General features: G+C 40.2%; 3 protein-coding genes across 4 annotated transcripts in view; 2 read left to right on the top strand and 1 right to left on the bottom strand.

Moving 5' to 3' along the window:
* Window positions 1-7,689, top strand: part of rock1 (Rho-associated, coiled-coil containing protein kinase 1) — a 30,941-nt gene extending 23,252 nt beyond the window's left edge. The window contains exons 22-33 of one of the 2 annotated variants that reach the window (XM_041948661.1): window positions 57-160; window positions 338-503; window positions 627-720; window positions 805-893; window positions 996-1,187; window positions 1,280-1,445; window positions 3,600-3,670; window positions 3,804-3,892; window positions 3,990-4,068; window positions 4,231-4,492; window positions 5,288-5,495; window positions 6,169-7,689. In XM_041948661.1, the coding sequence (XP_041804595.1) occupies window positions 57-160; window positions 338-503; window positions 627-720; window positions 805-893; window positions 996-1,187; window positions 1,280-1,445; window positions 3,600-3,670; window positions 3,804-3,892; window positions 3,990-4,068; window positions 4,231-4,492; window positions 5,288-5,495; window positions 6,169-6,172 (1,524 nt within the window). In that variant the 3' untranslated portion in view covers window positions 6,173-7,689. Of the gene's footprint in view, window positions 1-56; window positions 161-337; window positions 504-626; window positions 721-804; window positions 894-995; window positions 1,188-1,279; window positions 1,446-3,599; window positions 3,671-3,803; window positions 3,893-3,989; window positions 4,069-4,230; window positions 4,493-5,287; window positions 5,496-5,701 lie in introns of both variants that reach the window. The other variant, XM_041948660.1, reaches the window with a different exon arrangement.
* Window positions 7,690-8,388: 699 nt separating this feature from the next.
* Window positions 8,389-15,974, top strand: usp14 (ubiquitin specific peptidase 14 (tRNA-guanine transglycosylase)). Its single transcript, XM_041949384.1, has 16 exons — window positions 8,389-8,515; window positions 9,450-9,595; window positions 10,176-10,208; window positions 10,332-10,436; window positions 11,360-11,463; window positions 11,670-11,728; window positions 11,850-11,980; window positions 12,456-12,536; window positions 12,644-12,726; window positions 12,918-13,032; window positions 13,244-13,309; window positions 13,423-13,515; window positions 13,616-13,744; window positions 13,879-13,939; window positions 14,642-14,749; window positions 14,908-15,974. The coding sequence occupies exons 1-16, from the start codon at window positions 8,500-8,502 to the stop codon at window positions 15,051-15,053; spliced, it is 1,476 nt and encodes a 491-aa protein (XP_041805318.1). The 5' UTR covers window positions 8,389-8,499; the 3' UTR covers window positions 15,054-15,974.
* A 65-nt stretch (window positions 15,975-16,039) lies between these two features.
* Window positions 16,040-23,053, bottom strand: thoc1 (THO complex 1). Its single transcript, XM_041949441.1, has 21 exons — window positions 22,989-23,053; window positions 22,684-22,757; window positions 22,508-22,568; window positions 22,335-22,404; window positions 21,262-21,380; window positions 21,115-21,163; window positions 20,938-21,033; window positions 20,752-20,834; window positions 20,586-20,659; window positions 20,388-20,496; window positions 19,622-19,756; window positions 19,224-19,324; window positions 19,040-19,106; window positions 18,721-18,771; window positions 18,517-18,587; window positions 18,289-18,384; window positions 17,446-17,511; window positions 17,276-17,359; window positions 17,011-17,158; window positions 16,811-16,895; window positions 16,040-16,482 (listed from the first exon to the last, which is right to left on the bottom strand). The coding sequence occupies exons 1-21, from the start codon at window positions 23,034-23,036 to the stop codon at window positions 16,205-16,207; spliced, it is 1,965 nt and encodes a 654-aa protein (XP_041805375.1). The 5' UTR covers window positions 23,037-23,053; the 3' UTR covers window positions 16,040-16,204.
* Between the last annotated feature and the right edge of the window lie 3,073 nt (window positions 23,054-26,126).

Below are 26,126 nucleotides of genomic sequence, written 5' to 3'. Positions count from 1 at the left end.
TCCTCTTTGTTTCATGTGAAAGTCATTGGTTAAAGTATCTGTCTGTCCTCCCTCAGACGCTTTACAAAACTCAGGTCAAGGAACTAAAGGAGGAGATTGAGGAAAGGAACCGGCAGGTACAGGATGCTCATAAAAAGGTGCAGGAGTTGTGCAGTGAAAGGTAAGAAACGAAGTTCTATTCACAGGAGGCTTCAACGCCATTCCGCTATTGATTTAACCACACAAATATTTATTATTAATCAACTAACCAAACTTACTGTGGTCTGATGATAAAAACAGCTATAAAGCTGAAACGACATGGTTATATAACTTGAAATGTGTTTTGTCCTGGATAAAGGGACTCCCTCTCCGCCCAGCTGGATCTGACAGTGACCAAGGCCGAATCGGAGCAGCTTGCCCGGGCACTTCAAGAGGAGCAGTACTTTGAGCTCAGCCAGGAGAACAAGAAGGCATCGTCTAGACATAAGCAGGAGATTGGGGAAAAGGAGTCTACTATTGCACGGGTGAGCAAAACCTCAGTTATCATCCTCCACAATGTGATTGTATTATACATTTAGTTAAAGGCATCTTTATTTATTGACTCAATTTTGGGTGGAAAAAGTGATAACGTTGAAATTTATCGGCAGCTTGAGGAATCCAATAAAACTCTGACCAAAGATGTGGAGAACCTCAGCAAAGAGACGGCTGAGTTAAATGAGAAGCTTCATGCTCAGGAGGAAGGTACTGTCTCTTCGTTGACCTTTATGTCACTTTGCTATGTTCTAATCATGTTGTTATACAAGCTGAGTCTCTTTTTCTTGACAGAGTATGCAGCTCAGAAGGAAGAGATTGCAAATACAATCAAGGCCAACTATGAGAAGGTCCTTAACACAGAGCGCACACTGAAGACTCAGGTAAAGATGCACCTTTTATGTCAGAGGGTATTTGCAAAGGGAAGTAAGCCCAGAGGAGAGTGGTGACTGATGCTTTCCCATTGACCTACTTTAATTCTTCAGGCGGTGAACAAGCTGGCAGAGATCATGAACCGCAAGGACATGAAGCTGGACCAGAAGAAGAAGGGCAGTACTGCCGACCTGCGGAAGAAGGAGAAGGAGAACCGCAAGCTTCAGCTGGAACTTAACCAGGAGAAGGAGAAGTTTAACCACATGGCCATCAAGTACCAGAAGGAGTTGAGTGAGATGCAGGCGGTGAGTTATTAAAGTCTTAGGATACTAGAGCCCATTAAAATCAAAGAAATGTCCCTGTTTTTAACCCAAATCTCGTGGTTTTCTACCGACAGCAACTGGCAGAGGAATGCACATATCGCAATGAGCTGCAGATGCAGCTGGACAGCAAGGAGAGCGACATCGAGCAGCTCCGAGAGAAACTGAACGACCTGCAACAGCGCATGGATAACTCCAGTGTCACCAGCTTGCAGACAGATGAGACAGACAGCAACATCGCAGGTAGGGTCACCACAGGGCCTAACTGGACACTGCTGCTGCTGCTTTTACTGTGCATAAGAGAAGCAGGCTGCAAATGCAGGATTCCTCTGAGACTATTCAGTCTGAAAAAAAAAAAAGCGTGGAAATCACATTTGAGAGTATCTAAATAGTCTGGGAATTGCAGAGAAAGTGTTGCTGTTTGTGTGCTATTTTTAGGTACGTTACACCTCGAGGATGCAAAAGGAAACCTGCCAACTTTGTTAGCCTTGCTGTTTGCATCTTGTAGCCTTTAGGAAGAAAGCAACAGAGGTCCTCTTGTTTATCAATTATGATACAAACGTGTTATATATCAAGTTATGTATCAAGTAGGAAAGATGTAAGATTTCTACAAACCTTAACTTGCCGGGCTTTGGTTAAAATAAGTTGTATTTGGATAAGGTTCCTAAAAACAGAAGAAATTGTTTTTATGTAACATTGAATACTGCCAAACGGGAAAATTATGAATATGTTTAACTTCTACTTAACGTGAGTATGAGTTTGAATGGTTATGATTGCATTGAATCAGCTCAGGTTTAGGCATTTTAACATCCTATTTCCAAAAAGTTGTATTTTATTCTTTGCGTACTTTTGGCATTTAAGCTTTATTTCAGGTTGCGTCTTTTGTCCTCGTCGAAATCAGTTTGTTTCTCAATTTTGCTGCTTTTTGTGTGGAATGATCGGTCTTATGTTTTGAGGCTGGTTGAGGTAATGAGCGAGTGTTAGGAACCTCATGTATATTTAAGACATAATATCAGGTGTCTATTGAACAGACTGTTCAACAGGTGCGCTGGCACATTAAAGGGAAGAATGCTAAAGCACTGCCATACTTAAGGAGGTACAATAATTGTTGGTGGAACAGTTGGTGAGAATCCATGACTCCTCTAACACATGTCTTCATTTACAAATATGGTCTGTTTTCATGTATGTGGTGTCTGTGGTTAAATCATTCTCTCTTTATTCCCCTCATGTCCAGCCGGTTCTCCTTGCTCTTCTTATCTTTGTAACTTCTATTCCTTTCCCCCTGTGAGTAACCGAGTGGACGAGCCTCTCTTGCCTGGCCTGTGCCGCAGCTGTTGTGTGGTTTTTTTTTTTTGTTTTTTTTTGTCTTTTTGCCTCTGATTTTAGTATTATTTTGCCAGGGGTAAGAAAGCCACCTCTGTTGAGGGGGGAGTGAAACACTTTTGAAAGACGCCTGATGGAGTGGAGAGAAAAACATCTTTCCAAATTGTCAGAACAGCCTGACCAGCAAAATCTATGAAAGAATAACTTTAATGGGATGTTAAGCAAAGATGCTGGTGCTGTATTTGCTTAATGTCACGCAGTCAGGCCTAACGGTAAAACAACCACATCATATCAAAGGTTACAGTCATACTCGACTACACCCTGTGTGAGGTTTACCGCCTCACTCTCAGCACCTTTCAAAACGTGTCTTGAAACTGAAAAAGCTGCTTTTGAATTCATGGCACTGTGTGTTTCAACACGTAACACTTAACACTCTTATTGATGTTTTGGGGGGGTTTTGTTGTTTGTTTTTTGCAGCATGTTCACTCAGAAGTACTGCTCGTTTGGACACAAAGACCTCCTTCACAATTTCACATTTAGTAGACAAACCCCTCTTAGTTCCCCTCTTGTTCCCATTTAACTTGTGTTGTTTCAGCTGCATGCACTTGAAATTGGAATTTAAAAGCAAATAATGGTTGTTTCAATGAAAGGAGTGAGTGATCAAGCTGATTGACAGAAAATAAATACTAATTCCTGCTGCAAAACTCTTATTAAAGAGCTTTTTAACATCATTTGATGATAAATTGTCCATGTTCAATTAACATGCTGTAGGAAGGACTTACCCATATTTAATATTCTCCTCCTGCATGGGAAGTGTGCAGTAGCAGCATGGGATTTCCAAACTCCTCTCTTATCACCTTACTCCAGTGCAGTTACCTTAATGCTGGCAGAACTCCTTCAGGGGTTCGTGTGGTGTTTTGAAACAATTATGATCTTTGTCACTTAACTTTTCTTTCCCCCCCCGGCCCAGTTGAGTTTAGAGTTTGGATTTAAACACTGCATGACCTTTTTTTCTGCAGTGCATTTCTCTGCGTAGATTTCTAATTTGTTTTCTGCATCTGGGCTGCTTTTCAGAATCCAGACTGGAGGGCTGGCTGTCCATTCCTAACCGTGCTAATATCAAGCGATACGGATGGAAGAAGCAGGTATGTTGTGTTTATTTGGCGTTTCCTCTGTACGCTTGCATTGTTTTGAATTTTGTTATGGTTCGTTCAGAATGCTGCCAACCCCTTGAGGGCAGTATCTGTCTTCCTCTCATTGTCCTTTCATTATTTGCAGTACGTGGTGGTGAGCAGTAAGAAGATTCTGTTCTACAATGATGAGCAGGATAAGGAACAGTCCAGCCCCTCAATGGTACTAGATATCGAGTAAGTATTTTTCATTCCTAACTATCCGCAGATGTCATGTTGTAAATGCAGTAGTGTTAGTGATATGTGATTGCTAATTTTGTGCCCTCTTGTGTAGCAAATTGTTTCACGTGAGACCAGTCACACAAGGAGACGTGTACCGAGCTGAGACGGAAGAGATTCCAAGGATATTCCAGGTCGGAGGCTTCTTCCTGTTGTCGAGATTTCTTTCATATTTGCATTCGGCGTGGACGTCTGCTGTCAGAATGTCAAATCAGATTCTGTGAAGCTCTTCTCAGCCACAGAAAAGCTTATTTTAGTGCAGATTTGTTTTGACATGGCCCTCTGTCTGTATTCAGATTCTGTATGCCAACGAGGGAGAGTGCAGGAAGGAGGCGGACATGGAGACGGTCCCTCAGGGCGACAAGACCAACTGTCTCCCACACAAAGGCCACGAGTTCATCCCAACGCTATATCACTTCCCCTCCAACTGTGAGGCCTGCGCCAAGCCTCTGTGGCACGTCTTCAAGCCGCCTCCGGCACTGGAGTGTCGCCGCTGCCACGTCAAGTGCCACAAGGACCACCTCGACAAAAAGGAGGATGTTATTGCTCCTTGCAAAGGTAAAGTACTGTCCATGACAGTTGACGCTGTAATGATAAACATATTATGTCATTGTAGCCTTTTAAAAAAACATACATTTCCTTCTTGTAACATTTTACAAGCCAATTTTTATTTTATTCAAATTTTTTTAAACCCTGCATTGTTTACATCCATGTTAACCAGCTAGCACTTCTTCTTTGCCTGTCTGTGTTGCCAAATTGCAGCATATCTTGGTTTATTACCGCTACTCGTTGATCAGTGGAATAACGTGAAACCACTGGCAGGAACATGTATAACGCTGTCTGTGTGCACTGGATGAAAAAACCAGGGTCACACTTTTAGAAAAACAGCTCCACAGAGTGACCAGATGTCAAAAGCTCCTCAGTAAACCATTAATATTACATAACACTACCAAAGAAGAAATAACTATTTAACAATTGGCTGCCACTTGATGTTTTTATTTGACTTTGAGGAAACTGTTTTCAGTATATTTCGTGGGTTCATGCAGTAAATACAGCCTCACCCTGAACTGACTGAATCAATTACTGAATCAACAAGTTTAGTGATGGTGAGAATTAATTGCAAACTGTTTTGATAAACAATTAATTGTTAAAAATAATTTTATTAACCAACATGCCTAAAAAGTACTAGTTCCAGCTCTGTAAATGTGAATATTGAAAATACTGGATGTGTTTGGGTTTTGATCTGTTAGTCAGGCAAAAAAAAGGTAATTTTTTATGTTTAGGGGCCACTCTTGAGTCATATTTGTAAGAATTGATTCTTGATCTGGAAACACCTTGTGCCGTCCCCTGCAGTAAACTACGATGTGACCTCTGCCCGGGACATGCTCCTGCTGGCCCTGACCCAAGATGAGCAGAAGAAATGGATTGGCCACCTTGGAAAGAAGATCCCGAAGACCCCACCATCCACATTTTCAAGAGCCTCACCTCGTTCTATGTCCACTCGCTCTGGACCAAACCAGTCCTTCCGCAAGAACCCTAAAAGCAATACAGGAAAACTGAGGTAACTTGACAATTTGTGACTGATGTGTAGGCTCTTGAGGCATTTTCTAATTAGATAATTGCATGACATACAATTAGGCACTGTAATGTTGTTTTAGGCAGTAAGTGAGGGTGTGCTGCAGTCAGAAGTCTCATTTTATCCCATCTGGTGGGCTGAAATGTGGTCAAGTCAGTCGCGTGACCTGCTGTTTGTCTCCTGTGTTGTAGCAGAGCGCAGTCCAGCCTTCAAGCAGCAGACACAACATCCAGCACTTGTTGACAGGAACTTCTTCAGAAAGTGTTGATGTGTTTTTTTAGACTTTTCTCCACAGCTTTAAATTTGTCTATTTATTAATTGTGTTACTGGGTGTTTCTAACACAAGACACTTCCTGGTTGGTTGGTTTGTTGACTCCTGGGCTCTTTGTAGTTGACACTTGGGTTTTTTTTCTAATTGGCACTAATGTGTTGCTGGGGCCAGTAACTAACTTACAGACTTACAATGCAACTCTCGTCAGAATTGTCCGTGTAAAGGATTTCTACATTACCTGTCAAACATGATGCAGAGGTGTTAATGGTGTTGCAGTGTCTGTAAACCAGCTTTTCTGTTGTATGTTGACTTAGATTGGGTTACTAACCAGAGTAAGGATGTTGTGTCTTTCTTTTACTGGACACCTGTCTCTGTTCTGTCTTTCAGCTAACCATCTGAACCGTTTGGATTTTTTTCTGGACTCTAAACTTTCCCTCCTTCCTCATCCTCAAAAAACGGAGAAACCTGTATTAAATGAAAATTTCATTAAAAAGTAAAAAATATATTGAAAAATAACCAGCGCTGGATAATTGCAACACGTGTCAGACACAAAGCATCATGGACATTAAGAGGCCTGATACCCCCCTCCGCCACCTTTCCACATTCAAGAGATAAACCTCATCAACTCGACAAATTTGCAGCTCTCCATTTCTACCAGAAGATGGCGCACTCGTCTTGAATTAAAGCTGGACAATGGACTGCTAGAGGGACTCGTGTCATGGAGACATTATGTGTTTCATTTTATATGACAGTTGTGATGGAAATGGGAAGGTAAAAGGGGGTTTTGCTGGGACTCCTGTAAGTATGTGTTGAGTTTAAGGTACTGTCATACAGGGATTGCAGATCTGCAGTGAGTGGTTGTGTCTCAGGGGTGGAAAATGAATATCTATTTTGTAATTTCTTCCCCCACCTGACAGTTACTCGAGCTAAATGCAAGCATACTTCTGTTTCCAGCTTAAAAAAAAAAGACTGATGCCTTCATCTAATATCTCTGGCCTTTTTGCCTTTATTCTTATCACTCTGCAAGTCACTTATCAGGTTTGGGACAGAGTATTGGGACATGAGTATTAGATGTTTTGAGTATTGAGTGAGGAGCATGCAAGATCATCATTTAAATCTATGCATTATTTTTATTATTATAATTATTTTTATTGCTCCAAGCCATAAGGAAAATTCCACTATAATGGCATATAGGAGTCCTAAAACTTAATTGATTTTTTTCTGTTTATTTGGTACATTGTCTCTGTAATATTTTTTTTCTTGTATTGTTTATTTTTTGTAATGTATTGCCTTACATTGATTCATAGATAAATGGTTCAAAAGGAAAACATTAAGTTAACAAATGTAAAACTGCACTGTTTGAATTGTAAATTATTTGTAGAAGACTAAACAGGTGTAGCATTTGGCCCACCTCGTGCCTTAACGTTTGGATATTGATTTTACTGCCATATCTGTTTGTTTTTTTTTTCTCCAAAACAAGACAAATCTTAACTCTTCCATCATTTATTTTTTAAGAAATGGCCACACATTTGTGGTTTTATCGGAACTTCTTTTCTCTGGTTTGAGTATATAAAGTATATATATTAGATTACCTCTTTATGGACACATTGCAATAGAGTTAGTGTGTCAAAACAAAGTCCCCAGACAGACAGACAGTGACTGTCCTTGTCAACAATTACAAGTTGTTTCTCCAACACGGTAATGTCCCGTTAATGCAAACCCCCCACAGTGTATATAATGAGAGACATAAGGATTATGGAATACCTCCGCAATCTCTTTATTTGTAACTTTTTGTTCAGTTAAAAAAAGCACTGGAACTATGATCTACTCTTGTCTTGGATAATTTGCATGGTTAATTGCATTGGAGTCCGCACTGATGGATATGTCAATAAACATATCTTTATCATTCATTGTATACTAGTTGTCACTACAGATACTGTCACGGGTTTTATTATCAGGATATACATGGGACCATCCCAAACCTGGATTACAAGGCAAAGTGGGCAGCATCTCCAAGGGCCCTAAAAGCCCCAGGCTTACTTTGTGCCAGCTGATTTGTATTAATGTAATTGAAAATTTGGAAATGTGTAGCACAGAAGCACAATATCAATTGACTTATTAAGGGCCTTAAGATATTGTTTTCTAGTTTTGAAGCCTCGTCTCAAGAGGTTCCACGTGTCAAACTCTAGTTTTAAGACTAGACTTCTTTATGCTTAAATGTTGCATATTCTAAATGAATTGATGTTTAATCAGATTACCACAGTTAATGGCTGTACTCTAGTGTGTCAAAAAACTACACACACTACACAAACAATGGGAGGAATGGGGGCCCAGGAGTGTCCTGGGGACCCTCAGCTGGTTAATCCACCCCCATCAGGGATACAGGGATAGATAGGCTGAAGTCAGTTTCATTTGTTGGAAAAACTATCATCTCCTCGGAGTGAACAAGCCTCAGTATCAACAATCCTGACTCATAAATACTGTAATTAATGTGGCAGAATGATTCGTCCAGAGAAGCTGGGTGTGTGTAGTCTGGTTGCGTTGCATGCGGCAGGATGGCTAGCAGATGTCAGAACGCATCGATAAGTTCCCAGCGTGTTGTTGCAGCGTCATTCTGTTTGAATGAAGTTCAGACTGAGAACTAGCTAAGTCTTCATTCGCGCCCCGGTGGATTGAAACGGAAAAATAAAGAGTTGAGGAAGTAAAAGGTTGCCAAATATGCCGGTGTTTACAGGTATGTTGCTGCTTTAATACAACACATTCACTGTCATGGAAAAAGACTATAAAAACACGAACGCTTACACGTGTTTTTGTGCAATAACGTAAATTGCGTTTAGCACGCTAGTTTAGCTAGCTTTAGCATGATATGCAGTTTGCATGCTAACGGTAGTAGGCACTCTATTAGCCTTGTTAGGCCATTGTTGAAGTCGTCACTTCACAAAAACAATATTTCGTGACAGGGCAACATACAAAAGTGTTACACTCCTTTAACGGTGGTACTGTCTGTTCGCGCAGTTTACAGAATGTGTTTGGCGAAGCCGGCTAGGCTAACAGGCGTCTCACAAAACAGAAAGTAGCTACTGCAGCTAAGTGTCACTTAGCTACGTTAGTTAAGTATCAGTTAACGTTAATGAGGTGGTTTAAGTAGTTATTTAAAACTATTGTTTATCAGAGCAACGTACCGCTTAAATTGTATTCGTGTTGGTTTACTTTAAGCCATTTACATGTCTTAATGTTGTATCAATATGAAATGCTTTTTATTAGCACAGGTAGCCTTGCTAACAAGTTAGCCAAATCATGAGTGTACACTTAACAAGCTTTTACCTGCAGTTGCGGTTTGTTGGAGACGAGCGATGCTTACAGAACACGAGCTTGCCATGTTAACATGACATTAATCTTATACTTGTTTCTATAATGTCTAATCAGCCCTTCTTTTGTCTCATTACGTTGGAAGCTGTAGCATTGTATTAGCTTTCACTTTGTGCTTTTAGCTCGATAGTTGTTTGATTGTAGCTGTGTGAGTCCATGGAGTATTTTATTGTTGCTATCTAGATGCTGTGTCATACATGGCAGCAGTTTGACAAACTTATGGTGCCTACCAACATTCACACTGGGAAGTTAACATGCTAGGATGTACCGTCCCTCTCTTTTGTTGTTGTTGTTTTCAGTAAATGTGAAATGGGGCAAAGAGAAGTTTGATGCAGTAGAGCTGAACACTGAGGAACCACCCATGGTTTTCAAGGCTCAGCTCTTTGCCCTGACAGGAGTTCAGCCAGACAGACAGAAGGTCATGGTGAAGGGAGGCACTCTGAAGGTATGAACAACAGTCAAGCATCTGGATCAGAAAAACTACTGTGCTGCAGGCTTTCTTTTGTTAAAGGATTGGGCAGCATTTTGTTTTGTTTTTTTCTGGTTGTGCAATCCAATGAAAAGACCTAAACCAGCAATCAACTGATCATACTAACAAGTGTTGCCTGTTTAGCCAAAGCCTATTATTGCATTATCAACATCATGGACTGGTTGTCAACAAACAATGAAAATGCACCAGTGAGTCAAATGCTGGACATACACAGTTCTGATGTGTGTATCAGTAAACCTCTCAAAATAATCCCCAACACATGCAGTAATTACTCCTGTTCGTGTAGTTTTTATTAAAAACTACAGTGTCCAGCTGTTTAAGGGAAAAAAAAATTAAGATTTATCTTTTCAGTAGGAACGATTTGGAGGGCAGAGTGCCACAGACAGAAACAAAGTCGGAATGTATTGCTAGGTGTATTTAACACATAGTTGGCTTTGCTCTTTTCATGGGTTTTGTGACAATAAGAAAAAAGTAATGCCAGCCCTATCCTTCAAGTGTTCATAAGAGGCTAACCAATGACTTGTCTCCATTCTAGGACGATGAGTGGGGGAACATTAAACTGAAAAATGTGAGTATTTATGCCTTGTTTGAATACATATAACAAGCATTTCTTAGTTCACAGAGCTATACTACCAGATGCATTTTACCAAATAAGTTAGTGACTCTTTGTGTATTTGTATTCTTTTTGCAGGGAATGACTCTGCTGATGATGGGCTCAGCAGATGCCCTGCCTGAGGAGCCTGCTGTGCGGCCCATGTTTGTGGAGGACATGACTGAGGAGCAGCTGGCCTCAGCGGTGAGTAAGACTGAAAATTACCAGTATGGCGAAAACAAATATGGTAATTGCTGTTTACCATCATGATATTGCCAATTGAGCATGTTTTCCTCAATGTGATGTTTACCAAGTAGAGAACATGATAAACTAGATATACTATGTCCACCTCTTTTGGAAGATCCACTTTGGAAAATGAGAAGCTGCATCAGCTCAGTAGTTGTGTTGATCTGAACAAATGTACTTTTAACAAATTAAACTACAGTCAGGAAGGTGTTTTGTTATTATCATGAATTTATGCATATGCTTACAAAACATTTCTGTTGAGGAGGTACTGTGCCCTGGACATTAAATGCATATGAACTACAAACTGCTGTGTCACTAGATTCTGTTGATACTGATTGGGCTGCAGTCTCATCTCAGTTAGAAAACTGTCACTTTCTCATGGCAAAGAGTCTCTTTTTCAACAGGAAAGAGTGGCTGTTTTAATTGTCTCTGACGATGCCTGCTCTTCTTTGAAATCCTCACAAATATAATTATTTCATGCGTTAGAAGGTCCTCACAGCTGGATGACTCACTGTAACTGCACTTAGAGAAACTCTGATGTGGTAATCAAGCCTGTGAATTGAAGATGTAAATGGGGAAAAAAAGCTTTTAAATTAAAGCATAAAAAGTGGGCAAAAACAGCATGTTTTGTGAACAGTTTCTGTAGCTGTGGTTAAGAACTGACATCCGTCTTATTGGGAGTGGATGAATATTGAACACTCAAATTCTAAACAAAGTGACTCATTGATCTCCCTGTATTCTCATCTCCTAGGAAACACTTGTTTAATGATGCTTGGCTAATAACTAAATGGAAGATGGAGTCCTTATATTTTTCAGTCTTTTAAAACTTTATGCTACCTTGATTGTTGTAGAGGAACTTATCCCACTCTTTTCATTTTTAGTTGGAGCTGCCTTGTGGGCTGACCAACTTGGGCAACACCTGTTACATGAACGCCACAGTGCAGTGTCTGCGCTCTGTGCCAGAGCTCAAAACTGCACTCAGAAGGTGGGTTTTCTGCTATTCTGCTCAGAATACAGTCAGAAGGTTAAGACACTGATTTTAAATAGATGCTGTGTTTAAGTGGTCTACATCATTGAAATGCACTGCTCGAAATAACCTCTTTGTCTTTCACTTGAAGTGTGTTTTTCCTCTTGTTTTCCTCTTTTGCCGTTGCTTTTGCGACTTTGCTGAAATCCTCCCTCTCCTACTAGGTACTCAGGTGCCCTGCGATCTTCAGGAGCAAATGCACCATCACAATACATCACAGCAGGTTAGTTACTGTGCATTTGGGAGAGTGAAATCACAGTTGTTGTGAAATCACAGGCATATGTTAATGTCTTCAACTGACTAATGCATATAAAATGAGTATGTATTTATCTTGGTGTCCTCAGCCCTTCGTGACTTGTATGAGACCATGGACAAGACCTCATCTAGCCTCCCACCCATCATTTTACTGCAGTTCCTTCACATGGCCTTTCCACAGTTTGCTGAGAAGGGGGACCAGGGACAGTACCTCCAGCAGGTGAGAAACTCTTCATCACAGTGACTGTCTCTGGAATGGATACAGCCATGCCATGTGTCTTGTACCTTCATTTTTATCGTAAACTTTGAAGAAAAACATAGTATATAAGGCTGAACGATATGCAGAAAACATGTTGTACTTATTTTCACAGATATTGCGATTTGAGTGTTATTTTTTTTATTTCATTTTTACTGTAATAAATCTAAAAATGATGATGTGATTTTTGCTGGGCTCTGTGCCAAGCATGTTCTCTAATGTCTGGAGAAAATTATTTGTAGGCCGGGGCATCTCTGTAGCACCACATTGCTTCATTTCACTTTATTACAAAAGCAGAGCTGCAGGGATTTGGATATGACACTTGCCCATATTGCAGTTTCAATAATATTTTGATTAGTTGTTCTGCCCTAATAGTATAAATGGCATGTGAATACAATAGGACATGGTCTCACTTCTTTTGGGGTTTTTTCTCTCTCAGGATGCCAACGAGTGCTGGCTGCAGATGATGAGGGTGCTTCAGCAAAAGCTGGAGCCACTAGAGCCAGCGACTCCGATGGAGGTAAAATGTTAAATGTTTCTTTTACTTTCAGATGTTTAATGATGAAATGATTCATAAGTTAGTTGAGGACAAATGTTCCATTTTTGATTTTGTATTTCGATCTACAGACCGACTCCGAGAGCGGCGCTGCCTCTGCCTCTACGAAGAAGAACTTCATTGACCAGTATTTCGGCGTAGAATTTGAAACTACGTATCCTTGCTGTCTTTTGCTGATCACATCACTTTCCATTTTATCTTTTGGTTCAGTATGGTTTGAGCCTGAAAGCTCGGCTCATTAACAACAGCGTGTGGTGTCACAGTTGTGTTGAAGTCAGACCCAGCTAAGGTCTCCCAGCCGTGTGACATTACTCTGCTCGGCTTTTCTTTAACTCTCCCGTTCAGAATGAAATGCACAGAGTCCGAGGACGAGGAGCCAATCAAGGGCAAGGAAAGCCAGCTCCAGCTCAGTTGCTTCATCAACCAAGAAGTCAAGTACCTTGCAACAGGACTGAGGCTGGTATATATCAGACTGAATATTCTCTCCCATGTTTTCTTGATGAGAGAAGCTGTCACTGTGTCTGGATATTTAAAACTGCACTTGGATGTTGTTTGTGCAGGTTTAGTCAGAGCAAAGCAATGAATACAACATATGTACGTCAAATTGGCACAATGTTTGTCTTCAAGGTAACAATGCTCAATCATGTGTCTGCCTGTTTTTATCTCTCCAGAGACTGCAGGAAGAAATCACAAAAATGTCTACATCCTTGGAAAGAAACGCCCTGTATATAAAATCTGTAAGTTTTTCTTTTGCCTTCAATTTGAAAGAAGTGTTCTAGTCCACTGCTATATTTGTAACCTTAAGATTGAAATGTATTTACCCCCTGAAATCATCCTCTTAACCCTCTAGTCAAAGCTGAGCCGTCTCCCTGCCTACTTGACTGTTCAAATGGTCCGATTTTTCTACAAAGAGAAGGAGTCTGTCAATGCAAAAGTCCTTAAGGTTTGTCCTCAGCCACAGGAAACTCTAATTTATAACAGGGCTCTCTATAATTGGTAATTTACTTCTAAGTCTAAAATATTGTATGTTTTATTGTTTGAAGGATGTCAAGTTCCCGCTCATGCTGGATGTCTATGAGCTGTGCACTGCAGAGCTCCAGGAGAAAATGCTGCCAATCAGGTCAAAGTTTAAGGAGGTCGAAGACAAGAAGCTAGAGAAGCAGCAGCAAAAGGCAAGGCTGATTTATAGACTTTTTATTTTTCTACAGCTCATGCCTATATTAAAAGCAGATAAGCTCCTACTTTAACTGTAACCAACCCTGTACAGCATCTCAGGTTTCTCTTTTTTTTGTTGTTGTTGCATTAGTTGGTGAAGAAGCCAGACTCAGCGAAGGAAGTGAAATATGAGCCTTTCTCATTCTCTGATGGTACGTTTGGACATGATACTGACACCCTTTATACGCTTTTTAATGCTGGATTCCACACTTTCTGCAGAAACATGTCATTGTAAATGAACCTCACCGTTTTCATGTAATGCATTTATCACAATACACATTTCATGAAATGTAGACAATTTCAAACCCAAGAAGGAAAATATGCCATCACACACGTATAGTGTGTCCTAACAAAAATCAGATTTCAGGTGCTCAAGTGGATGTTTAATAATACAAATAATTTAATATGTATGGGCTTGTCCATTATTAAAATACACCAGCACATATATGCACACTTTTTAATAGCATAAGAAGAAAATGTATACAGCCGTCGGATTCTTGAACTGCCCTCAATATCTGGTGTTAATGTTTCAGAGATAAATCTTTTTAGATTTAGATTTGTATGTAAGACAAACAATTAGATTTTACAAATGTTTTTCTCAACATTCAGCCATAAATCTATTATTTAAAAGGCTGATAGCTGTTTTCTCCTACTGCGCTGATACTATTATGCTTAGCAAAGGTCACAATTAAATGTGAACTCTCTAAAGGTTTTCAAGCCCCTGCAAAATTTAATTGTCGCACAATCCCAAGCACTACACTTTGGTATCTAGCAGCGTAATGGAAGGTGAGAGAAGCTTTCCCCATTTCAGTCAGTCAAAGCTCAACTGGAACGCACTGCTGTTTCTTTTCCAGACATCGGCTCCAACAACAGTGGCTACTATGACCTGCAGGCTGTGCTGACACACCAAGGCCGCTCCAGCTCATCAGGACACTACGTGGGATGGGTCAAGAGGAAAGAAGGTAACCATAGTTTCACACTGCACTGTGTTCAGCATGTATGTGTCATTATGTAGATCAGTCACAACTCATTAAAGCCTACAGGAGCGTCATGTTAAGTGCACACAGATGTTCAGGAACTGAATGTTTCCTTTTCCTGCTGTGGTCTCTGCCTCCGTTAGATGAGTGGGTCAAGTTTGATGATGACAAAGTGAGTGTGGTGTCTCCAGAGGATATCTTGCGACTGTCTGGTGGCGGAGACTGGCATATAGCATACGTTCTACTGTACGGTCCCCGGCGGCTGGAAATACTTGAAGAGGAACAGTAACTGTGGAAGATTGCCTAGAAGACAAAGACAACATCCAACACACATACAAATTGCCATTTCCAAGCACTGTCTGCATAGATGTGCAGTAAAACTGGTGTCTTTAAAGATTTGATGACCTTAATTTTTTTGTTTGTTTGTTTTTGTAACCGACTCGGATGCTTGTAAAACAAATTCTGTCAAACGGTGTTAAATATTCAACCATAGTGGGCTTTGAAAATGGAGATATGACGAGAGGCAATCTCTGGACTGGATCCTTGAAAGAGGTTTTTAAGTCTAGCTCTGCAGTTTCATTAAATGTTTTATACACATTGTATATTTTTTAAAGCCTTTGATAAGGTGCTCATATCATAAAAGCAAAATATTTCTCTTTAGTCATTTAATCGACTTGTACAAAAATGCCTAGCCAAGCTGTTGTCCTTGACATTCTGGCTTGTATCTTCTCAGATGTATTATGGAGATTTTCACGTAACACTGTAAAGACTTGCCCTTGTTCACCTGTTGGCCTGCTGGGAAATTTGGGTTCAATCTCAGGTCTTTTCTTAAGTGCTTGGCTCGCATCATCTCCTGGAATTGTTCTCAAATGCATTGACAGATGAGGTTCTTACTGCCAAATCTTCACTAATGCTTTTTTGGGGGAAGTGTGTGTGGGGGAACCAGTTCAGAACAGGTTGCCCTTGTGGTGAACTGTGCGCAGTTAAATAAAGACTTGAGATTCAACTGTGAAGGTTTACTCGACAAGCCTCGAACATTGTTCTTGCCGACACTGATTTCAGACATCTGTATCGCTAAAAATGCTATGCTTCACTTTGTTTCTCCTTGCAGGTTTCCTGATCACCCTGCCACAATGTGTAAGACCTAACCATCACCACTCTGTAATAAGTTATTGACTGATCGCTTTTCATAGGTGGTGAAAATAAACTGTTATACCAAAATGTGAGATTCCTTTAATTTGAGCACAGGATCATAATGAATAGTCTAACAAGTGGTTTATTAGGAAAAAAAAACATTTATTGGTCTTGCTACAGTGAAAAAACTTGTGTTTCAACCTACACTACATACAAAAATTTTAGTCTCCATTTGATTTGGTATGAAAAAGGATGCTGCAACAATGTAATGGTGGTACGGATAATATAACTAAAGAATGATCTACTTCATGCCTCATTGAGGCTGTCTGCAATCTGGGAAAATCCTGCAGCATTGAGAGCCGTGACCAGGTTATCCACAGTCGCTTGTGTCCCCTCTCTGTCCTGCCAGGCGACAAGCAGCAGTTTGGCCTGCATGTCAACATCTTCACTGTCTGTTTCGATCTCCCGCAGCTCTGCCGCCTTCATCTCCAAATGAGTAGCCAGCGTCTTCCACTTAGCACCCAGTTTGGCTGCTATGTCATCCATCTGCTGGTTTGTCACCATCTTGCTCTGTATGCTCGGACCTGGAAGAAAAGACACAATAGGGAGGATAAAATTAGACTCTTGATCTCAAAAGAATGGACATGTGTGGGTACATAGAGGATGAGGTGACTTAATTATCAAAACTAGCACATAAAAAAGTACAGAGGTCAGGCTGGGGAAAGGATAAACCAGAGTATTTTAGGCGTTAATTGATGTATGTTGGGGGGAAAATAAATGCTCCGTATATTAATAGAGAAAAGCTTCAATTCAAGATCTCTCATCTAAATAAATGTATCTGTGTTAAAAACAGATGAAAATGAAAGAAGAAAAGTTGTTAATGGGCTAAATGATATTACTGTTCAAACTCACTGTCATTGCTGTCTTTGAGAAGATTGTCTCCGTTATCGTCGTCATCCTCCTCTCCTGTCTTTATCTCTTCAGAGGGGATGTCCTTCTGCGTGTGTGGAATAAAAAATCGAAGATGTCAGTGTTTGTAGTGAGGTTTTGTGACCATAATGCACAATCAACAGCATTTTAAAGTTAAAAAAAAAACAAACAAAACACCTCACCGGCAGTTCTTTGGCTAGTTTGCTAACCATGCTGTCCAGGTAGTCTGCCAGGCTCTTGAACTTCTGGTTAGTTGGTTGAAAGAAGTGTGGACTTCTCCTGGACAGCAGCCTCAGAGCACGCCAGCCATAGTTTGGGTTCCGCACAACCCTGCGTTGGTTTGCAGGAAGAATCAAAAGAGTTCCACAAATCCATACAGAGAGGAAAGTTGGAATAAAGCCAGTGATGCTCTTTTGGGTAAAAGCTTTTTCAGACTTGCAAACTTACTTGTACTCGTCCTCCACCATGTTAGCAGGGTCGGCCTGTTCAATGGCCTCCGCAAAGAATTCGTCCAGTGATGGCATGAACTCCCTGAATGAAAGATATGAAAAAAAAATGTGATATGTATACACCAGATGAAACAACATATACACTGTGTAGTTTTCTGGCTCACTGACCTGCTGTCTGACTTGCAAGCCTCCATGTTGTCATGGTTCAGATTCCACAGCCGAGTCAACTCATCACTAACAAAACACACACAACAGCTTCGATTATGGAAGTAATCGTGGTTGCAATGGTATGAGATTTTCACAGTATGATAACTGTCTCAGAAAATAATGGTACAAATATGGTAACATTCAATGCAGGAGGAAAGCAAACACACATGGTATGATAACCATCAATTTCCACTACACCACTGCAACCCTACTGCACACGTTGTTATTCATTCCATATAGCTTCAGTCTACATTTGATTATTAAAGAAACATCTCTTTCCGGTAGTTTCTACATACTGCAGACAAACACATGATCTGCACATAGCAACACACCTCACTACTGTGTTCACAGATAGATAGTTTAGCAGAGTGGACTCTTAGTGTTACAGGGTTTAAACCTGAGACTGAGACCAATGTGCAGGATTTAGAGGGATATACTGGCACAACAGACAGACGTGTGTAATATAATGTTCACAAACATGTTTTCATTGGTGCAGAACTACCTGAAAATGAGAACTGTTGTGTTTTTGTTAACTTAAAATGAGCTCTTTATATCTACAGAGGAAGCGGGTCCTCTTCCACGGAGTCTGCCATGTTTCCATGGCTCGGAATGGACAAACCAAACACTGGCTCTAGAGCGTGCCGTTCACATATTTTGCAGCCAGGTTCTCCTACACACTTAGAACAGAATGGCTGAGGGGATTTAGATGCCACTAAATCCTTCACACCGGTCCTCTAATTTTAAAGAAAAAAAATCTCCCTAATTTCTGCACTACTCAGCTAACTGCTATATTAGATCACATACTTTCCCATGAAAATCTTGCGGTCTGGCCCTTTTCCAAGGAAGTCCTCTGGCGCTTGTCTCTTCCTGGTGGGTCTTTTGGGTTTGTCATCTACTGTCCTGTTAGAAGAGGAAACAAGTAGGACCAGCTGTCATTTTTTCATGCTTGCCCAAGCTAACACAGCACATGCTTTTGTTAGAAAGAATGGACGAATCAATGTTAAAATCAATCGATAAAAATAACTGCTGTACCGTTCTTTCACAAAGCTCGGGCATCCCTCATTTTTCCAGCCGTTCCAGTTCTCCTCTGTGTTGAGGATATGCTGTCAAAGATGAGACACATTTCTAGTGTCACTAATGTTCCGGGAACACTAACAACAAACTTGATATAATGTGAGTGAGTGCGGATGGGCCTCATTTAATATTTAATATCAGTATTCCCAAAGCATGGCTTACCTCAACCATGGAGGCAAACTTGTCTCCATCAGGAGGGATCTCTCTCAGCAGCTAAGAGAACAGTTACAAATTAATACAGGCCAATAAAACGCCTATAAAAATGAAGACTGTCCAAATGACATCTCAGATAGCTCAGAGCTCAAATCAAAGCAAAGCCACTGGCAGGATACAACTGTACAACTGTATGCAAGTCTGAAATGATCCAGGTAAATCTTAACATCAAAACAGGTAAGATCATGGGAGGACAGTGAGGCACACCTCTTTATGGATTACAGTAGCTACTAGAATTTATGATCTATCATTGTGATTTAGGACTGACCTGATAGACCAGTTTAGTTGTCTCTTCAATCCATGTAGTCTGATCATCATTCAGAACACAGTTGGAGCTGTGCGAGGACAAAGAAATACAAAATATGAACTCCCCAAACAACTGATGACTGTTTCATCCACACAAATGAAAGTTTGTTCTTTGTTCTACAAGTCTGAGCAGAGACAGGCTTCACCTTTTGAACTTGACCTGACCCTTCAGGTACTGGAAGAGGATGAGGTACTGCAGTAGAATGTGCCGCCTGAAGTTGCTGTCGCTGAGCTGCAAGTCCATCAGCTGGAGACGAAGAGGGAAGAAGAAGTGAGATAATGTGCCTCCTATATCTTTATCATTCCTTTGTAGCATAAAGGATGCAAATGAACACATTTAATGCAGAATCCAGGTGGATTTATAAAATACATTTAAGAACATAATTTATTTTAACATGTATGGAAAAATGAATATCTATATTATATTAAAAAATCAGACCTTTATTCCTGCTGGAATTAAATATCTCTTCCAGTTTTTACTCTAAACGCTGGATAAAATTATTTGAGCTGCTGATTATTCTCGGGGTAAAAAGAGTATTCTTACCTTCTCACTTGTTAGAAACTTGGCAAAATAGACATGCTCTCCTCCAGATGCTCTCAACTCCTCCAGCTTCCTCTTAGAGGCCTGCATGTCATCCAACTTGTAGCTCTTGAACACTGCCAAGGTCTCATCTGAGAACTGTGCATGACAAAAACAAATTCACGTCAGCAGTGAGTCATTATGTAGCTGGGACGCTGTGCAAAACATAAATAAAAAACAATGCCATAATTTGCTAATCCTTTTTGACATATACACAAGCGAAAACAGTACAGACAGACAACATATTTAATGTTTGACCTCATCAACTTCATTGATTTTTCTTATTATGAATTTGATGCAGCAACATGTCTCAAACAAGTTGGGACAGGAGCAACCAATGACTGGGAAAGATGTGGAACGCTCCAAAAACACCTGTTTGGATCATTCCACAGGTAAACAGGTTGATTGGTAACAGGTGATAGTATCATGATTGGGTATGAAAGGGGCATCCTGGAAAGGCTCACTTGTTCACAAGCAGGGATGGAGTGAGGTTCACCACTTTGTGAACACATGATTGTATTAAGGATGTTACTACATGGGCTCAGGAACGCTTTGTTAAGCTGCTGTCAGTAAACACAATTTAGAAATAATTGCATTCTGTTTTTATTTATGTTTTACACAATGTCACAATGTTTTGGGAATCTGGTTTGCAATTTGGCATTTGTATTGATGTGACAAATGTAAAGCAAGGGAGAAAAACGCTCCATGGTTTTGTAATCAGGTGTATTACCTTAAGGAAAGTCATCCACGAGAATTTATCGTAACACTGCACAGGGTTTCTGAAGTAGTCCTGCAGCGTCCAGAACTTTCTGTACAAGTTGTAGTCAATTGGGATGGAACTGAAAGTAAAGTTTGACTCAGTTTTCACAAACTTAAAAACAGTCATTGATAAACTTTATTGTGAATTTCAGAGAGGGCCTTCATATACCATGGTGCAGGAGCGTCATCCTCTCCCATTTCTCCTTCCTCCACCTCCATACCATCCTCCTTCTCTTCTGTTTGCTATAGACAGGAAACCATAAAACACGATTCAACTCAAGTTTTCAAATTAAATTTAAAATTCTCACAGTCATTATGAGGTGCCGACCCTTCACCTTCTGGCCGAGAGTGCTTTCTTGTTCGTTTCTGTTGAACACTGTAATATTGTCCAGGTTAAACTGGCTCTGTAGATTGAGACCTGGAAAAAACACAAATGGCAGTACATTAATGAAATGGAATCAGACAAGGTTGGAATTAATTTGGTCTTATTCACTCAAAAATAACACAAATACTGTTCCTACCTGATTTTTCAGACAGAGGGAATAGACGAGCCAGAAAAAGCTGGATTCGCCCACAGAATACAGTATTCTGGGATTTGGACAGCCTCCTTAAAAGATCTACACAGATTGAGGGGTGTGTTAAAAATGGCTCTAAACATAAAGTCTTGTTCATCAGCAACAGTGAAATATTATCCTTACCATTACACATCCTCAACAAGTAGTTCTTCCCGGCAGTATAAAAAGAGTTCTGAGAAAATGGACAGTACAGACATAATGATCACACGATCTTCATCATGCTGGAGAAATACTTCAACTGCTTTTACTGAGAGACTCTAGCTTGTTTACCGATTTCCAGGTGGAAACATTCTCCTCGACAAAAGAGAATATTTTGTCACACTGGTCAAGAGGGAGACAGTCCAGCACATCTCCCAGCAGAATGAAAGGAGTTGTAGCAGAACAGATACCTGCACGAAGAGAAAGAAACAAGAGAGCAAAGCTTGACACTTGAGCCGAGAAAGCTTGTTCCAGGCTTGCTTTCACATTAGCAGTTTAGTGAACACTTTGCAAACACTCAAGAACTCTAAGAAATCTATGTGCACCAGTACAAGGTGGTCTGTCTGATAGTAGTTCTTAATGAGCTGCTGAACAGTTTGACTATAGTCAGAAGTTGGGTTTCAGGGAACATGGACCGGTAACATTTTTTTCTAACAGAAACCCTGGTCAGAACATAGACTGTACACATGACAAAGGGTCTCACTGATAAATGTGAAGAGGATAAAATTTAAGATCAACCTCAAGTCACATGTTACAACACAACCAGTACTACTTCATTACTACTACTAATGACATGAGGTTGGCAATGAAACAAGCACTTAGTTGACAAAGACAACATGGACAGTGGTAAACAAGTTGAAAGCAGAGCAGCGGGACTGGGGACTATTTTACTCAAATTTGGGACTCAGAAAAAAACACAGTGTGAAAATGTGGACTTCTAGGAATTAAAAAGACTCTAACATAAGATGCAGCCACACTGAGTAAGTCCTTTACGATAACAACTATGATTCAACCCTCAATTTCATTGGGGGTTTGTGCTGTGAAGCACTACTATTAAAGTTGGTATTTGTGGGTATAGGTTGTGTATGTGCAGCGTCTGATGTCTCAGTTCTGTTTTAGTGTCAAACACATTTTACCATCTTTTCTATCATTTCAAAAGAGGAAGAATCATACAGCACAGATCATCATCATACATCATGTTTGTCTTTCTTTTGAACATGAAGGTAAACTGCTGAAAGTTTCCTACAATCAGAGCAATACAGATAATATGTGGTATTACTGAGTGTCATGTAATCCCATTTGAGGCGGCCAATTTGAATATATTCCCTCATTCATTGTCTTTTCTACAAGTCAGAGTAACATACCTTCTGTAACTGCATCAATACTCAGGTAGATAAGAGACAAGTGCTCATCACAGCTTGCCTTCTGCTCAACCTGTGGACCAAGACACACCAATGTCAGACTTTCACATACAGCTAGATTGTTTTAAAGAAGTCTGATGACATCATTTTCAGTGAATGAGCGTTAATTTACTAACAATCTGGTCACCAAGAACGCCCCTCAGCGCCTGGTCAAGTGTGGTCTTCTTTTCTGACTCACTGTAACAGACGAGACACATTAGCGAAAAGATGTTTCACAATTGGCTAAACTAACGTTACTGGTGTGCTCTCATAACTTGTACACAGACTAAGCTAACATTAGCTTGTTACTTACTTCCCAGGCATCTGGTTGAAAGCATTTACCAAATGCTTGCCGGGTTTACCAGCCAGGGCATGTTTGGCAGACGTCTGTGGGTGTGTGAGAGGGACGGAGAGAACATGTATGAGAAAAATGCATAGTTAAGATAGCGTTTTTGTTAGCTTAGCTAGCATCTGCTACCTGCCATGAGAACACTAACAGAACAAGAACAACCACTAACTTGCAGTAACAAGGCTGCTATTTAGCTATGATTTTATCACGACACGTCGTGTATAAAAACACGCGCTTTGGTAAATAAAGGCAGTTCTGCGATATCTCACCGCAAATTTGTCTTTAGCGTCGACAAAATTAAATAAGGACGGCGACATCTTTACGCCTTTGCAACCGGAACTGCCGCTAAACTTCTTCCGGTTTCTTCGACTGTGTGGAGGAGTGCGCGTGCAGGAGATCTCTGTTTCAGAATATTCCGTTTATCGCACAAATATCGTGAAAATAAATAAATACACATACTTTCTACTTGTATAATATGCTTTTTGTCAATCTCTTTTTTACTTTATTTGTTTAATATATATTAAACAAATAAATATTATATACATATATATATATATATATATATATAGAGAGAGAGAGAGAGAGAGAGCGAGCGCTATTTTTAAGACCTAATGCGGAAGAGTCTTTAAGAGTCTTTAAGTTTTATATGAAATCATAAATAAATCCAATGTGAACAGTTCCAGCAACATATATCTTGCAGCCTGCTAAAATGACAAAACTTAGATTAAGTTCCAGATACGATGGGTGGATATAATAAGTAATGCACGTCAGAAATATGCGTTCTTTAAAATCTAAAATGTCTAAAACTATTAGGCCTCAGTGTGCAGGGAAGATACTGAGTGATATTAGGGATTCATTTGTCTCTGTCTGAAAGGCCTGTGTGAAATGAATGTGTTTGGAAAATGAAGATTCATTCTCCTATTAGGATGGAAGATGTTAGTCTAAGTTGAATTTGTTAGTTATTGATGCAACTGCTTTGTGACCTTTAGTGTGACTATCAGCATGCTGGCCGAAATCCAATGTAGTCCAGAGGGTGGCAGTGTTGCACGCTGTGTTTGCCACCTTTAGTTGAGGCTGTCAGCTCTTACACTCCTCCGTAGGCACACATAACATCCTGAGTGGTGGCTGTGTGTGCGTGTGTGTAAGCACATAGGAGCTGCCTGAGTCATACGATCATCCAATCAGAGTTCTGCTACACAGAGTGGTTTGACACTGTTCAACAATGTCACACAGCACATTTACAACCAGTGGTGCATTACACTGCAACATCAATCATAAAAGGTCCAATCCATAATGTTTTAGATACATAAAATCAAGGTCTATAGAGCTATGCAACTGATTAGATTATCATTTTATGGGTGTAGTTGAAAATATAAGGCTGTTTTAATCAGAATCAGATGTTATTTGCGTGCAGGGCATTTTAATGCTGTATTTATTATTGACGTAAACACACCTTTAACAAACCCAGAAAACATTAATAATCTGGGTTTTGTGTTAGTCGGTGCTTTAAAACACCTGTAAATCAATGTGAGAGTGATAGCAGGTTCAAATCCCTTGTTGTGAATTTTGGTTGGGGGGGGTGACCCTTTGGTTTACATATGAATCACACACTCTGCCTTTAACTTTGACAGAACCAATGACCCATTTTGATCTGTGTTTACAAAGCAGCTTCATGGGTCACGTCCTCTGAAGTAGTTTGCAGTACTGGAACCATTCCCCTTCTGCACTGTCTGACAAGTGTTTATAGGTCTGCAGTTATAATGACTGTGAACAGGTGTTGTGCTGATGTTTGGAGAAAAACACTAAAGCTATAAAAATATAGGCCAGCAGTGTCATGGCGCAAGAGCTGAGGGATGATTTTAAGACATCTGTGTGGTTGAAGTGGTCATAAAAAGGGGAAGTGAGAGCTGTTTTACTCTGCAGTTTTGACTGGCGCCTTGTTTCTCAAATCAGCATATAATTCTGCACACCTCCCAAAACACCCCTTTTCTGACACAGTGCTTATTGAACCGTTGCCAAAAGCCAATGTAAAGCAGAAGGGGAGTGAGCACAGCGAGTAGCGTTTGGGTTGCAGATAAGAGTCCAGCGTCAGTCAACATGTGAAGATGGGGAGAAGAGTGCTGATGGGAGGGGTTAAGGTAGTCTTCAAGTTGGCGATGTCACTCTACTAGAAGGCTCTAAGTAAGCTGGTGTTGAATGCATACATTTAGATTTTTCATTCTGACAATAAATCCCATGACAAGAGCAAAACCAATAGTGTGTCAGTCTGTTTAGTTTTTTAGTTTTATATTTAAACTGGCTCAGTAATTTGTTACAATGGGTTGGCACTGCAACTTTAAGCGAATATTACTCAAAAAAAGTTAATAGTGCATTTGTTTGGGACTATTTTCAGTCGGGATTTGGAGACATTTGCTGCGCTAGTGAGTATTTACTGCAACAGGATGTTGGATTTGACTAAAAACAAATGGCAATGAATGTGGGGTTCATTGTGATGAAGGAATGTCATTGAATGCAACTGGCTGGCTCATGTTTTCATTTGTTTTTTTTGACAACAATTGAGGTCTATGGCACAGAGGTATATCAGTTCTTATCTACACATCAATTCAGTGATAGTTTTGCTCTTTTCATGCTATTTATTGGCAAACAGCATTAAAATTTGTTGCTGAAAATATATGTAATACTGCCCGCTTTATCATTTTATTTATTGCTATTTATTTGTAAAGTGAAAATAAAGGACACCACTTTAGAATATTCAGGATGTGTGTTCGATAAGCCATATCGTTGGGGTGAACATTATACTGATAACTTGTCACATCAGTTGAGATCAGAGTGAACTTTCATTCCCACTTGTTTATTTTGTCTAGATAAAGATAATGAGTGGACCACTGCACACTCTCCCGGGCCAAGTAACGGAATAATCAAGCTCAACATGAGAGCCAAATAATTTGATGAAGGACAGTCTGAGACGAAAAGACTGAGGGGCAACAAAAAGAGCATTGTCCATGTTGTCGAGGACAAACTTCAAAACAAGAGGCCAAACACAATGCACTGACCTCCGAGGTTAAGCACACAAAGGGGGAGATTTTAGATTGGCCGCCGTCACATGACCGCCCTCTGAAATTCCACCATAAAAAATCATGTGAAGAAGTGTCATGTCGTCAGCACAGAGATCCTTCATTGGTAGATTTAAAAGTGCAGTGCACCTTAGTGTTTATAAAGAACCGAACTGACAGAGCTGTGGTAACATACACCAGAGCAGAGCAATATTCCTCCTCGAAGGGAGGAAAGCCATAAAGGATGATGTATATACTAAATGTGGATAAATATTTTTATTCTGATTACTCCAGCCATTGCAATTAAATATAATGAAATGCGATGATTTATTCAGGCTTTGTAGCTCCTTATAG

The sequence above is a fragment of the Chelmon rostratus genome, chromosome 12, assembly GCF_017976325.1.
Source record: "Chelmon rostratus isolate fCheRos1 chromosome 12, fCheRos1.pri, whole genome shotgun sequence".
NCBI lineage: Eukaryota > Metazoa > Chordata > Actinopteri > Chaetodontiformes > Chaetodontidae > Chelmon > Chelmon rostratus.
This window is presented reverse-complemented; position numbering and strand designations above follow the sequence as displayed.

Excerpts from the sequence above, each read along its gene's own strand:
- usp14 (XM_041949384.1), top strand. Across the intron at positions 13,516-13,615 it reads TCAATGCAAAAGTCCTTAAG|GATGTCAAGTTCCCGCTCAT; the intron begins GTTTGTCCTCAG and ends TATTGTTTGAAG. Across the intron at positions 14,750-14,907 it reads ATGGGTCAAGAGGAAAGAAG|ATGAGTGGGTCAAGTTTGAT; the intron begins GTAACCATAGTT and ends TGCCTCCGTTAG.
- thoc1 (XM_041949441.1), bottom strand. The coding sequence starts at position 23,036 with ATGTCGCCGTCCTTATTTAATTTTGTCGACGCTAAAGACAAATTTGCG. Across the intron at positions 20,497-20,585 it reads GATGACGCTCCTGCACCATG|TTCCATCCCAATTGACTACA; the intron begins GTATATGAAGGC and ends CTTTACTTTCAG. Across the intron at positions 17,360-17,445 it reads GCTTGCAAGTCAGACAGCAG|GGAGTTCATGCCATCACTGG; the intron begins GTCAGTGAGCCA and ends TCTTTCATTCAG.